General features: G+C 37.6%; 1 protein-coding gene across 6 annotated transcripts in view; it reads right to left on the reverse strand.

Moving 5' to 3' along the window:
* ABL2 (ABL proto-oncogene 2, non-receptor tyrosine kinase) overlaps positions 1-12,838 on the reverse strand; it is a 109,256-nt gene that overhangs the window by 20,326 nt on the left and 76,092 nt on the right. For 2 of the 6 annotated variants that reach the window (XM_004424987.3, XM_004424990.3), the window contains exons 2-4: positions 7,886-7,948; positions 6,487-6,657; positions 2,061-2,356 (exon numbers count right to left, since the gene is read on the reverse strand). In XM_004424987.3, coding sequence (XP_004425044.1) covers positions 2,061-2,356; positions 6,487-6,657; positions 7,886-7,948 — 530 coding nt within the window. Of the gene's footprint in view, positions 1-2,060; positions 2,357-6,486; positions 6,658-7,885; positions 7,949-11,985; positions 12,134-12,838 lie in introns of those variants that run through there. The other 4 variants (XM_087438418.1, XM_087438406.1, XM_004424988.3 and 1 more) reach the window with 3 other exon arrangements.

Below are 12,838 nucleotides of genomic sequence, written 5' to 3' on the forward strand. Positions count from 1 at the left end.
AGTATACAATTAATAAATGGAGAATTGATGATTTTTACAAAGTGAACTCACCCATGTAAACATCTCCCACACCAAGAATTATAACATTACCAGCACCCCAGACGCCTCCCTCGTGCCCTCCCCACTTTTTACCCCTGAAAAGGTAACTACTCTGCTGACTCCTAACACCTTAGATTAGCTCTGCCTGCTTCTGAACTATATACAAATGGAATCATACAATTTGTATTGTTTTGTGTCTGCTTTCTTTCACTCAACTATTTTTATTGTGGTATAATTCACATACCATAAAACTCACTATTTTCAAGTGTACAATTCCGTGGTTTTAGTATATTCACAAGGTTGTCCAATCATCACCACTATCTACTCCAGAACATTTTCATCATCCCACAAAGAAACTCCATATCCATTAGCAGTCATTTCCACTCCCCTCATCTCCGTCTTCTGGCAATCACTATTCATTCTATTTCCCTTAGCTTTATGTGTGTGAGATTCACCTACAACAGGGATCAGCAAACTTCTCTGTACAGGGCCAGACAGCAAGTATTTTAGGCTTGTGGCCATAGCGTCTCTGTCTCAACTACTCAAATCTGCCATAATAATGAGAAAGAGCCATGGACAAAGTGTAAAAAAATGGGTATGACTGTATTCCAATAAAATTTTATTTACAAAAGCAGGTGGCTGGCAGGCCAGTTTTTCCTGCTAGTGTGTGTGGCAGTACTATGTTCATTTTTGTCGTTGTATGAGATTCCACCTTATGAGTATACCACAATTTACTAATTCATTCTACTATTGTTAGACAGTTGGGTGTTTCTAGTTTGGGGCTATTACAAATAGTGCTGCGGGGCCAGCCCCGTGGCACAGCGGTTAAGTGCACGCGCTCCACTGCTGGTGGCCCGGGTTCGGATCTGGGCGCGAACTGATGCACTGCTTGTCAGGCCATGCTGTGGTGGTGTCCCATATAAAGTAGAGGAAGATGGGCACGGATGTTAGCCCAGGGCCAGTCTTCCTCAGCAAAAAGAGGAGGATTGGCATGGATGTTAGCTCAGGGCTGATCTCACAGAAAATAAAACAAAAAAAACAAATAGTGCTGCTATGAACATTCTTGTACATGTCTTCTGTACAGATATGCACTCATCTTTGTTGGGTATATAACCAGAAGTAGAGCTGCTGGGTCTCTCTTACATTATCACTTATCTGATTCTATTTGGTTTCATCAAGAGACAATATGTCTATAAGGTGGTGCAAGAGAGAAAGAATTAATAATTTACTTATTTCCTACTTTGTACCAGCCATTACATTTTACAGAAATTATTTCATTTAATCCTCACAACAATCCAATAAAATGGGATGGGAAACTGAGGCTTATGTAAGGTCACAAAGTTAATAAATAAATGGTGGAGTTACACAGGAAACCAGGTCTGCTTGCTCCAAAGCCTGTGCTTTCCCCTACTATGCATACCACATAGAGAGAGAATGGAAAAATGATTCAATCTAAACTTACTGTTCAACAGAATAACTGACAGACGCCTATGCTTTACAGTTTATAAAGTAAAACAGTTCCATTCTAACACAACCATTCTAAAATAGTTGGTCTAACATGTAAATTGCTAAATGACTGTTGATCTATTTATATTAATATACATTAAAGATCAACACCAGTCTCAGAAGCCTAAATTCTTACCCTATGAACTTTCTGGTAGAGATAATTATAATTTTCAAAGATACAAGGTTTAATTTATAAATTCCATACAACATATTGCATGTATATGTGTATATTTGTATACTGATGATGATTAGAACAGCTAACATATACAGCAGTTCCTTCATTCTTCACCTTCAAATCTACCTCATCATTAAACTATTAATATAATACTGTTTTTAATTTCCATTACCATATTCTTTTGAAAAGAGCAAGCTCTAACCTTCCAAATAGCCCAAACTCACATCAGTGATTATTTGATTTCATGTTAGACATAAAAACTATATTTTTCAGTCATTCTGAGTATTGGGTCTAACGAGCAGCCAGCCCACACCTACAGGTGGCTGCTGGCCAGTCTTACCTTGCCATCTGTGGTGGTATTGATCCTGTAGTGATAGACACGCCCCTCATACCTGAGCGAGATTGACAGCTGCCCGGGGCTGCTCTCACTTTCTCGCACCAGGAAACTGCCATTGATTAGACTGCTGAGTAGATACTCTGCTGCACTGCGTGACACAGGTCCATGGTACCAGGAATGTTTTTCCAGGCTGTTCACCGGGGTGATGTAGTTGCTTGGCACCCAACCTTGGCCATTCTTAGAGCGAACTTCACTCCACTCACCATTCTGGTTGTAACCAAGGACTCGTAGCTTTTCACCTAGCCATGAGGGCACCAGAGAATGAAAGAAAAGACGGTAAGACTTTATGTCAAACAGAAGCAGTCTACTGTCAAACTTTTAAACTCACTGAAAAATGAATCAGGAACTTTTATGCCAACAAAATTTTTTAAAATAATGAAAACAAACTTGGCTGCTCATCATATCCTGATTGATCTGTTTAGCTTGTAGCTTAAACAAAAGAAGCATAGTTAGAAATGGCTTTCTGGCATTTACTACAGGTTCTTAAAGGTTTTTATACCAACTAAAAAATGTCTTGAGGAAACTCCACGTATGGTAGTAACTATGTGTATGGCATACAAAGATAGAACGATTACTCAAATGGCTGGAAAATGACATGGTCTCACCCTTCAAAAAATAAATAAAATTCATGTTTTCCTCAAAAGAGTTTGTCAAGGAATGTATCTTATATATGGTTCAGTGTTAACAAACAATCAAGGACTAGGGATAAGACAGATGAAACACAAATTTACTTCTAAATTTCAGTTGGCACCAAGGCAACAAAACCATCAATGTAAAAAAATCAAAACAAAAGAACAGACCACAGAGCTTTCAGCAATGTTTTCAGAAAGAAAATTGTTTAGGGGGTGGGAGCCGTACAGTGAGGGCTCCCAAAGCACAATCTTTTCTAGGACTCAAGTTTTAAAATAATTATAGTTTCCCATTTCCCTCCCATTCCCCATGAAGAATGAACCACTTCTATCTATTCCTCTAAAATTAGTGTGTGGGAAGGGAAGCTGAATCTGAAGATGGAACCCAAGACTCAAGTTTCTCAGAGTATCTTTGCTATCAACTTCAATGTCCTTGATTTCTCTATTCAAGTTGTAAACATCAACTCCAGACTCCCTCAACATACATCTTGCCCCTACACTTGCAGCACAGACAAAACAGGGAAGGCGAAAGGGATATTATTCGTAATAACTGATAATCTAAAAAATCCTTATAAGGCCTTAGGCCCCTATCTGTGAGAGATGCAAGCCTTCCTATAGAGTTCACACCTACTTCTCACTGTCAGAAAGCAGAAGAAAGCCAAAACAACTAAAAGCACACGGCCCAGCAGTTATCAGGCTAAGGCTATTGAGGAAAACACTCAAAATCATTATTCTGACAGCCACCTAACTTTTTTCAGTGGCTAACAGAAAGGTTTACCATAGGATAACTTTCTATTAGCCCCTACTATCTCACCTGAGACACCTGGAGGTGAGACATTCAATGAGAAAAAACAAGAGTATGTACTCACACACACAGACACGTATATAAAATATACACATGTACAGGTAGATAGATAGGAGTGTGTGGTATGCTGGTGGAAATGCACAAGTGCACAGATAAATACTCCCCAACCATATTTGCAAGGAAAAAAATCTTAGTGCTGCTAGAAAAACTAAATAAACTTGTTGCTCTGTAGCTTTTCTCTACTATTCCATGAGAACCAGAAGTAGTAAAGACGAGTACTTTACTAAGTATATTATTGTTGCTTCCTTACAAAGAACTGGTAATGGCAGGTCATCATAATTGGGATACAAACACCCTAGGTTTTTGTTTGTTTGTTTTCCTCTCTTTTTGGCAGTTAGGAGGAGATTTTCTACTTTGGAAGTTTTGAGTACCATGGAAACTGACAGGGGTATGACTAGTAGGGATATAAACAGTGGCCCTATTGACAGAGGAATCCTGGGGGAACTTTGTTTTTTAATTCAAGCAAACTATCATCTTCAAAGAGGAACGAACTAAATAAGTATTATTTTTAAAATATATTTTGGGGGCCGGCCCCGTGGCTTAGCGGTTAAGGGCGCACGCTCCGCTACTGGCGGCCCGGGTTCGGATCCCGGGCGCACACCGACGCACCGCTTCTCCGGCCATGCTGAGGCCGCGTCCCACATACAGCGACTAGAAGGGTGTGCAACTATGACGTACAACTATCTACTGGGGGGCTTTGGGGGGGAAAAAAAAAAAAGGAGGAGGATTGGCAATAGATGTTAGCTCAGAGCCGGTCTTCCTCAGCAAAAAGAGGAGGATTAGCACAGATGTTAGCTCAGGGCTGATCTTCCTCACAAAAAAAAATATATATATATATATATATATTGTTTTTTAAAATAATAAAACAGCTTTAGCATGACATCATTTTATATTAATAAGAACATGATATAAAAATCTAGCATTTCATGGGTTTTAAGAGAAATCACTGTTGGCCATAAAATAAAGGGAATCCCCTTGAGCTGCACACTAGTGGTTGCCGTAACTGGTAACTGAGGGATCAACAGACTTTTTCTATCAATGTTGCCTTGGTGACTGAGCTATCTTGGAAAATACTGACATGAAAATTATATCTAGGAAAGAATGTTCTAAGTCATCGCTTCACAAACTTCTCCCCTCAAGTATCAGTAAAGGTAAAAGAGTGTGTTGCACCTCAAAGAGACAATGGCACAGTATAAAATTTCTTTGAAGTCCTTTGTTTTATCTTAAAACTTTGTGTAAAATTTTCCTCTCAATGCATAAACAGACACCTCCACACACATACAAATACCATCACCATCTCCTGCCCCCAAAACTACCCCAAATTTTTAAGTAAATTGACACTAAGAGATAACACACTTTACTTTTCCTGTGCCTTTGAAACCTCCTGGCACCTGCATACATGCCATCACATCCACTCTGGAACAAATCTAAACCACAGTTTCAGAAACTAGGTTTTAAGGATTTCTCCTTTTGATGAATCTGGCTGGATTTTAAAAATCAATGTTCATAAAAATTTTATTTAAGGGTAACATTCCTTGAGTGGAGGCCTGTCTTCTTAATTTGGTATATCCACTCCTATTTAATACCTCATTCTGAACTTTACAAATAAAAGGCATGTTTGACAAATAATCATTTAAGTTACAATTTCACTTAGTTAAAAATTATCCTGAAATATATTTTTTCCCATAGGAGGTTTTCATAGGTTCAAAAGATAAGAACAGGGGCCGGCCTTGTGGCGCAAGCGGTTAAGTGCACATGCTCCGCTGTGGCGGCCCAGAGTTCGCCGGTTCGGATCCCGGGCGCACACCGACACACCGCTTGTCAAGCCATGCTGTGGCGGCGTCCCATATAAAGTGGAGGAAGATGGGCATGGATGTTAGCCCAGGGCCAGTCTTCCTCAGCAAAAAAAAAGAGGAGGATTGGCAGATATTAACTCAGGGCCAATCTTCCTCACACACACACACACAAAAAGATAAGAACAAGCTTAGGCAGATTAGCAATCCAATTCACGTTCACAATGAGAATGTCCCACACTCCTACTTCTTTCTCATAAAAGTTCCACATTTTCTGTTCAAAAAACCAATAATGGATGCTTTTACTTGGTCACATTCTTAGTGTTCCCTTTTTAAGAATTTACTGCTGAAGTAAACTACTACTCTCTTGAGAGTATTACTACAAAGAAATCCTTCCTACTCCTATTCCTTTCACTAACTCTTATAAACACAAATGAAAGATAAGTTGTCTAGGCCAGTGCCACTGAAAGCGGGTCCACAACAAGATAAGATGCTCATGCCAGAATGTGAATCACTGGACTATCTTCTTCATGCTGAAAGTCTTGGTCCAAAAAAAGAAAATGTCAGCTGAATTAAGTAATAAATAGTGTACTTAGTGATGCAGTTGGTTTACATTTTGGGTGCAAATTCTTAATCTCATTGTGGACTGGTAACAAACAGTTCTCCGACAGTCAGTCCACAGACAACACTTTGAGTAGTTCTGGGGTCTGGCAACATGACTCATTTTAGTTAACCACAGTTCAATGAGCAGAGATGTATGGTAAACCTTACCTTCACGGGAGATGAATGCTGACATATTACATACAGAATAGAACTCTGAGAATGAGGAAAGTTTATGTATATATTGTGCGGTGTTTGTCCTAAAGTCCTTTATCTCATTTTATCCTTAATAAACCCTATAAAGTAGACACAATAGCATTACCCTATACACAAGTTAAAAAAAAAAAAAAGGACAATGAACCAAAAGTAACTGGGCTCAAATCAGCTAGCTAATTTTAGTCACAGGCAGAAGCTAGAACAGACCCCTTTATTTCTCAACCACTAATGAAAACTGAAAAGTGAGATGTTACACAGAAGCTCACCTTTAGTGATGCTAAGTGTGTTATCACCACTTGCTACAAAATCATAAAGTGCAACAAAGAGATTAGGGTCACTCTCAGTGGCTCCGAGCAAGTTCTCCTTGGAGCTCCACCTGATGGCTTCATTCAGTGCCTGGGGTTCAACATCACATCCATAGGGGCGGTGCAAGGCTTCTGAAAGACAGAAAAAGAGAAAGGAATTCACAGTAAGTTTAACAGTTGGAAATTCATTTGAATTCAGTACACCCATAGTATTTCAGCTGCTGACATATACTGACGGCTCCAGGGTGGATCAAAGCTGTACAGCCGTGGAGTCATGAAGGATGAGCACATGGCACCGTCTCCTAAGCAGGAGAGAAGTCTCCTTGTTGAAAATATAGCAGGATAGTCAGAGAACAGAACACAAAATGAGCATTTAGCTATGATTTCTACGCACTCACCAAAAATCAGAAATAAATGAATAGGAAAAGCACAGTTTTCTCAAAATGGAAAAAAAAATCTCAAGAAATGGCAATTCATTTTATAAAACATACAGGATATTTTGTTGTGGTGATGGTGGTGGTTTTAAGAAGCAACAGCTATGTATTATAAGTCCTCCCAAACTACCCTTCTTCCCTTACTCTCTCCATATTAAACAAACTGTGGAAAAGATAACAGAGATTTTAAGAAATATGTACATATTGTATAAATTCAAATCCTCCATTTACACACAGAAAAAGCATTGAACTAGTGCTCTAGAAAATCCTAAAATTGTCTGTTAACAGAAAAATGTTTTAACACAAAATTGGTTTAAGACAAAATGGTTTAATGCAAAATATTCTTGGCATTCTAAATTACCTTTGTGTTACCATGCACTGTCTATAATGCAATTGTGAATCGTTTTTAATGAAAAAAATGTTTTACCCTATTTTCTTTTCCTAGGTGGTACATTTTAAAATAACTTAATTGAAGGCTCCAGAATATATCACCAACAACAGACATTTATTGAGTTTCTACCAAGTGTAATGGTTGAAAAAGACCTGGTTTCTTCCTCAAGGCTTTATGGTTCCTAAATTTAGTCACACTACACAAACAGGTGAGCCCTGTCCCATCTTAGTTAAAGATCACCTGCTTTTCAGAGCCCAGGTCGATCACACAAAAAATACACTGTTCTTCCAGTAGCGATTTTCTGGATCATTGGGACTGTTTTTAGTGGCTATCTGCCACTATCCAACTGCTTATGTCATATAACAACACGTTTTTATTATGCCCCCTCCCTCCACTCATTTTTAATTTAAAATTGGTTTTATCGTATTTGAAGGAGAAAAACCCTTGAATCTGTGGTATTCTTTCTTTTCAAATTCATTCCCTCCTCTCCATCTCTACTGCCAATGCCTTAGTTCAGATCCCCAGCATCTCTCACCTGGACTATTGCCTCCAGTCTTGTCTCCCTCAAATCCATCCTCCACACAGCTGGCAAAGTGATCTATTTAAAACAAAAATTTGACCATGTCACTCTTCTTAAGATTTTTCAATAGTTCACCATCAAGCTAAAATAAAATCTCTTTATCATGGCCTTCAAGGTCTTTTTACCATCAGGTCTCCACCTACTTCTCCAGCTTCACCTCTCCCCACTCCACACTTCAAATTTTTCTTTTTTGTGTGTGTGTGAGGAAGATCAGCCCTGTGCTAACATCTGCCAATCCTCCTCTTTTTTGCTGAGGAAGACTGGCCCTGGGCTAACATCCGTGCCCATCTTCCTCCACTTTATATGGCACGCCGCCACAGCATGGCTTGCCACGCGGCGTGTCGGTGTGCATCCGGGATCCGAACTAGGGAACCCCAAGCCATGGCAGCGGAGCGCGCGCACTCAACCGCTTGCGCCACTGGGCCGGCCCCAACACACTCCAAATTTTAAAGTTTAACACACACCATGACGCTTCCTACCTTTTTGCCTTTGTTTACACAGTCCTGTTTATCTGGAATGTGATCTCATCCCACCCTTTTTTGACTGGTTGACTTCTATTCATTTTATAACACTTAGCTCCAACATAACCTCCCCAAGGAAGCTTCACATGTTCCTCCTCCCTGTGCTCTCAAAAGCATTACACTTGCTGCATTAATACCCTCTATCTTTATCTTTATAATATCATCATATAATGTAATATAATCCTCTATTCATATAATCCTCATATAATAATCCTCATACAATATATCCTCATATAATATATCTTTATATTTATAACATCTTCAATTTATGTTTGTTTCCCAAACATCACAACATGCTTCTTGGCATAAGAATTGTATCTTTTTTCTAGCAAGAGTCACAAAATGTGTGTTCAATAACTGTTGATTGAATGAAGGACCAAATTACACAAAAATATAAGTGACTGGAAACAATGAGATTTATTTTAATCTTAAAATAGCACTAACCAATGTTTTAAAAATGGCTCCACAACTGTCTACATGATATAGAGAGAAATTCTTGTAGGTTGGATCTAATTCTCCTAATAGTTTTAGAGTTTATTTCCCTACATCACATTCTCTCCTCCTCTTAAAAGGAATACATCTTTAAAATTTCACAGCTAATTAATTTTTGTTTTACATTAAGAATATTATGACAAACCTGAAGATATGTTTGATGTTCTGAAGAGTTAATCTGAAACAGATGTGTCGCTCCTTGTTTAAATGCAGAGTTATAGTGAACAGGAATAGCTCTATCATATACCAAGATAACCAATTAGGATTACCAAACAAACAAAACACCATATTATATGAAACATCCTTCAAACTGGTCACATGTACTGTTTCTCTTTATTCTAACGAAAAATTTTCTACTCTAGCAGAATTTCCATTGGGCTACAAAATACCAACCCTTTATTACAATGAAAAGAATTGTCAAAAAGAAGTACAAAGAATATTCATAATATTTATTAGGTTCCATACTGAATATCACATGATCCACACTGATAAATGTTTCTTGCTAGTGACGGTAGTAACATATTACAATGTTTTGTGATTATTACTGTTTAGTGATTATCATCAAACAGTTCAAGTACATTTCCTTCTTTTTAAATAGAAGCAAGTCCCCCTTTTCTGAAATTATAAGAGGAAAAGATTATAAATCACCAATAACACAATTTGGACTTACTATAAAAAACCACTCTCCATTCTTCCCCCCAAATCTGCTTCTCTCACAGAATTCCTCATCTCAGTTAATGGCAATTCCATTTTTTCAGTTGCTCAGGCCAAAAACCTTGGCAGTTTGAGTAGAAAGTTCCAGCTATAAGATGAAGGAGTTCTATGGATCTAATGTATAGCACAGTGATTACAGGTAATAATACTGTATTATATACTTGAAAGTTGCTAAGAGAGTAGATCTTAAATGTTCTTACCACAAAAAAGAAATGGTAATTATGTGACATGAAGCAGGTATTACCTAACTCTACGGTAGTGATCATTTTGCAATACACAAGTGTATCAAATCAACACACAGTACACCTTAAACTTACACAATGCTATATGTCAATTATAAAAATAAAGATGGGGGGAGCAAAAAACCTTGGAATCATTCATGAAGGAATCATGAATAACTCCTCCCACTAGAAAATCAGTTTCATGAGGACAGGGATTTTTATCTGCTTTGTTCACTGATAAATTCCAAGCACCCAACAGTGCATGTATGTAAGAGGCTCTCAAAAAAGACTTGTTGAATAAATGAACCACGTGTACTGCTATACTCACAGCAGATACTACAAGACAACAGAAGAGAAAACAAAACTCTGGAATCAGAAAAGGTTTCAGAGGAGAGAAAGCATTTAAATTGGATGAGCAGGCATTCTGCACTGATGACAGTAGTATGACAGACTGTTAATGTGCAAGGACATGTCTATGACACGTGGTTCATCTGTACTGGACAGGAACTCAAGCTCAAAGGAGGATTGTTAAAGGCAAGCAAGCTGCTGCTTCTTAAAAACCATGCTATGTGACAAAAGGAGACAAAAGAATGAGAGCTACGGCACAATTTTATGTAAACTTAAAAGATATACAGGCCAAATAATACTGTACATTTCTCAAATATACAAAATAGTAAATACAGGACAAAAGTTGTTTTTGAGGCCAAAGTACTAAAAAAACCACAACTTGGAAAACAATACTTTTTATTCCCCACTCCCTTTCTTCCCATCTCTGGTTTTACGGTTTTTTTGGTCAAGCCAAAAGATCTATTTCCTTCCTTTCTTCCTGCTTCCCACTTACTCTTTTGTTCTCCTAGAACTAAGGGTCAATTTCCTGTACAATCCGTCTGCACAGGATATCTACTTAAACACCATCCTACTCACTAGCACCAAACAAAAGGGAACATTTTTCAAAGACAAAAAAACATCCTAACATTTTCCTCAGGCCAAGAATAAACATATATTAAATCATACAGGGTTAAAGAACTAAATGGGAGAGAACCAGGTAAGGAATGAAGGCAAAAAAGGAAGAAGAAAAAAAAAAAAGCCTACAGGAAGAGCAACTAAACGTCACAGTGCTTATCCAGCGGGTCTAGTCTAGGCCAATCCCCTCATCAGCTTGACAGCCAAATCTGGATGATTCAGATGTACTGCGCCCGCCCAAATCCAAGTGTGTAGGCTGGGAATGTCTTATTTTTGAACAATGTGAAGTGACCCACAGTGTCACTTCATATATCTAGTACCTAACGTGTTATATGTTAGGTACCTTAGTGAGTTAATCTTTCATTAACCACTGTTATAGAGTTAGATCATGGCCTTAAGACGAGATGATAGAGGACTGATTTTCACTTATGGAATACAGGACTCAAGCAGCAGAAATACATTATGACTATTAAGAAAAGGTAATTTTCTTACCTTTTTCTATTGATACACTTGCAGGGTACAATAAAAGTAAGGCAAAACATAGAAATAGCAGCTTGTACAAAGTAAATTATCAGGATTAAACAAGTTAAAATCCAGAATAAAACTCAAAGTCAAATTCAGAGATAATTCCTAAATTTAATGTTTAATTTTATTAAAAACACTTTTCACCAGTTAGTCATTCAATAACTTTTATCATTTTAATTAGAAATTTGTCAGGGAGTAATTGGAGAAATTAATGTACAAAATTTTCAGTTTAGGCATTTCCAAGTATTTTACAGTTATCTTGCCAGAATGCTACTTTATCTGATTGCATATTCTCTAAGAAGCAAATAATTTTTAATATCTCTTTTAAAAACTACGTAAGGATAAATCATGCAATAGTTCTCAATATAGCTTAAGTTCTTCATATCAAGCCATATGTATCTTAATACCACAAAACATTACATATTCTTAATTTATTCTTTCTTTCAAATCAGTACTTATTGAGGTCCTACTATGAAATACCAGAAAAAAGCACATGAAACTTCACTGGCCAACAATGAAGACAATAACAGCAGTACATAAGATTAATTTTTTGAAATCTACATTCACGCTTGATCACTGTGATTCTACCCTCCCCTAAACTATCACCTCTGAACCATACCTGTCAAGTTGGGTACAGCAGTTTCTGAGGCCTCACTACACAGGCAGCAAAGCGACGTGTCCTGATCTCTGCCATAACTATTAGGTGGAAGGAGAACTGTCCCAAGGACCATTCCTCTGCCCAGAAGCACAAAAGTTAAACTGTTCTATGTAAAGAGGAAGTCTTAGAATTCCACTTGCTGACAAGCAATACCACATGCATGTGACATGACTCATGTACTCAGTGGCCAGAGGGAACCAATAGAAGGGTTAGCATTTACAAGTCCCAAAGTGGGTGGAGAGTAACCTAAAGGAAAATGTCTAGTAATTAGCAAAAGATTGAGTCAGAATGAGGTTACCTCAAAACCTCTGGGAATGTTTTGAAAAAATAAATAAGTAAAGTAAAAACCAACACACATATGGGTAACAAATAATAAAATATGTAGAGATCGGTACATATTGATGCGATTTCATTCCTAAGTGGATGATGAAGTGACACTGTAGAGAAAAGTTTCCTTGGAGAAAACCTGTTTACATAAAACATCAAATACGCTTTTAAAAGAGAGGAAACGCCTAATAAGACTCATCTTTTGCATCACTTAAATTACTTCAAGAAACCACACATCCAAAGTCAAAGAAATAGTTACAATCTGATTCATAAGCACAGAAGCCAGGAAATGATTCCCTTCACTAACATTTTGGCTCTATAGCTTCATAAAAGTTAAAAACATGGCACAAAGTGTTGAAAACTTTTGAGTGTTAAAACTTTTAAAAGCAAAAGCCTAATCTTTGTTAATATATAGAAACAAAATTAAATAAAAGTTAAGAACCTGAAAATGGGACTACTTTATAAGAATTAAACTAATAAAATCTAC

This window comes from Ceratotherium simum, chromosome 2 (assembly GCF_057802395.1).
Source record: "Ceratotherium simum simum isolate JZ-2026a chromosome 2, ASM5780239v1, whole genome shotgun sequence".
NCBI lineage: Eukaryota > Metazoa > Chordata > Mammalia > Perissodactyla > Rhinocerotidae > Ceratotherium > Ceratotherium simum.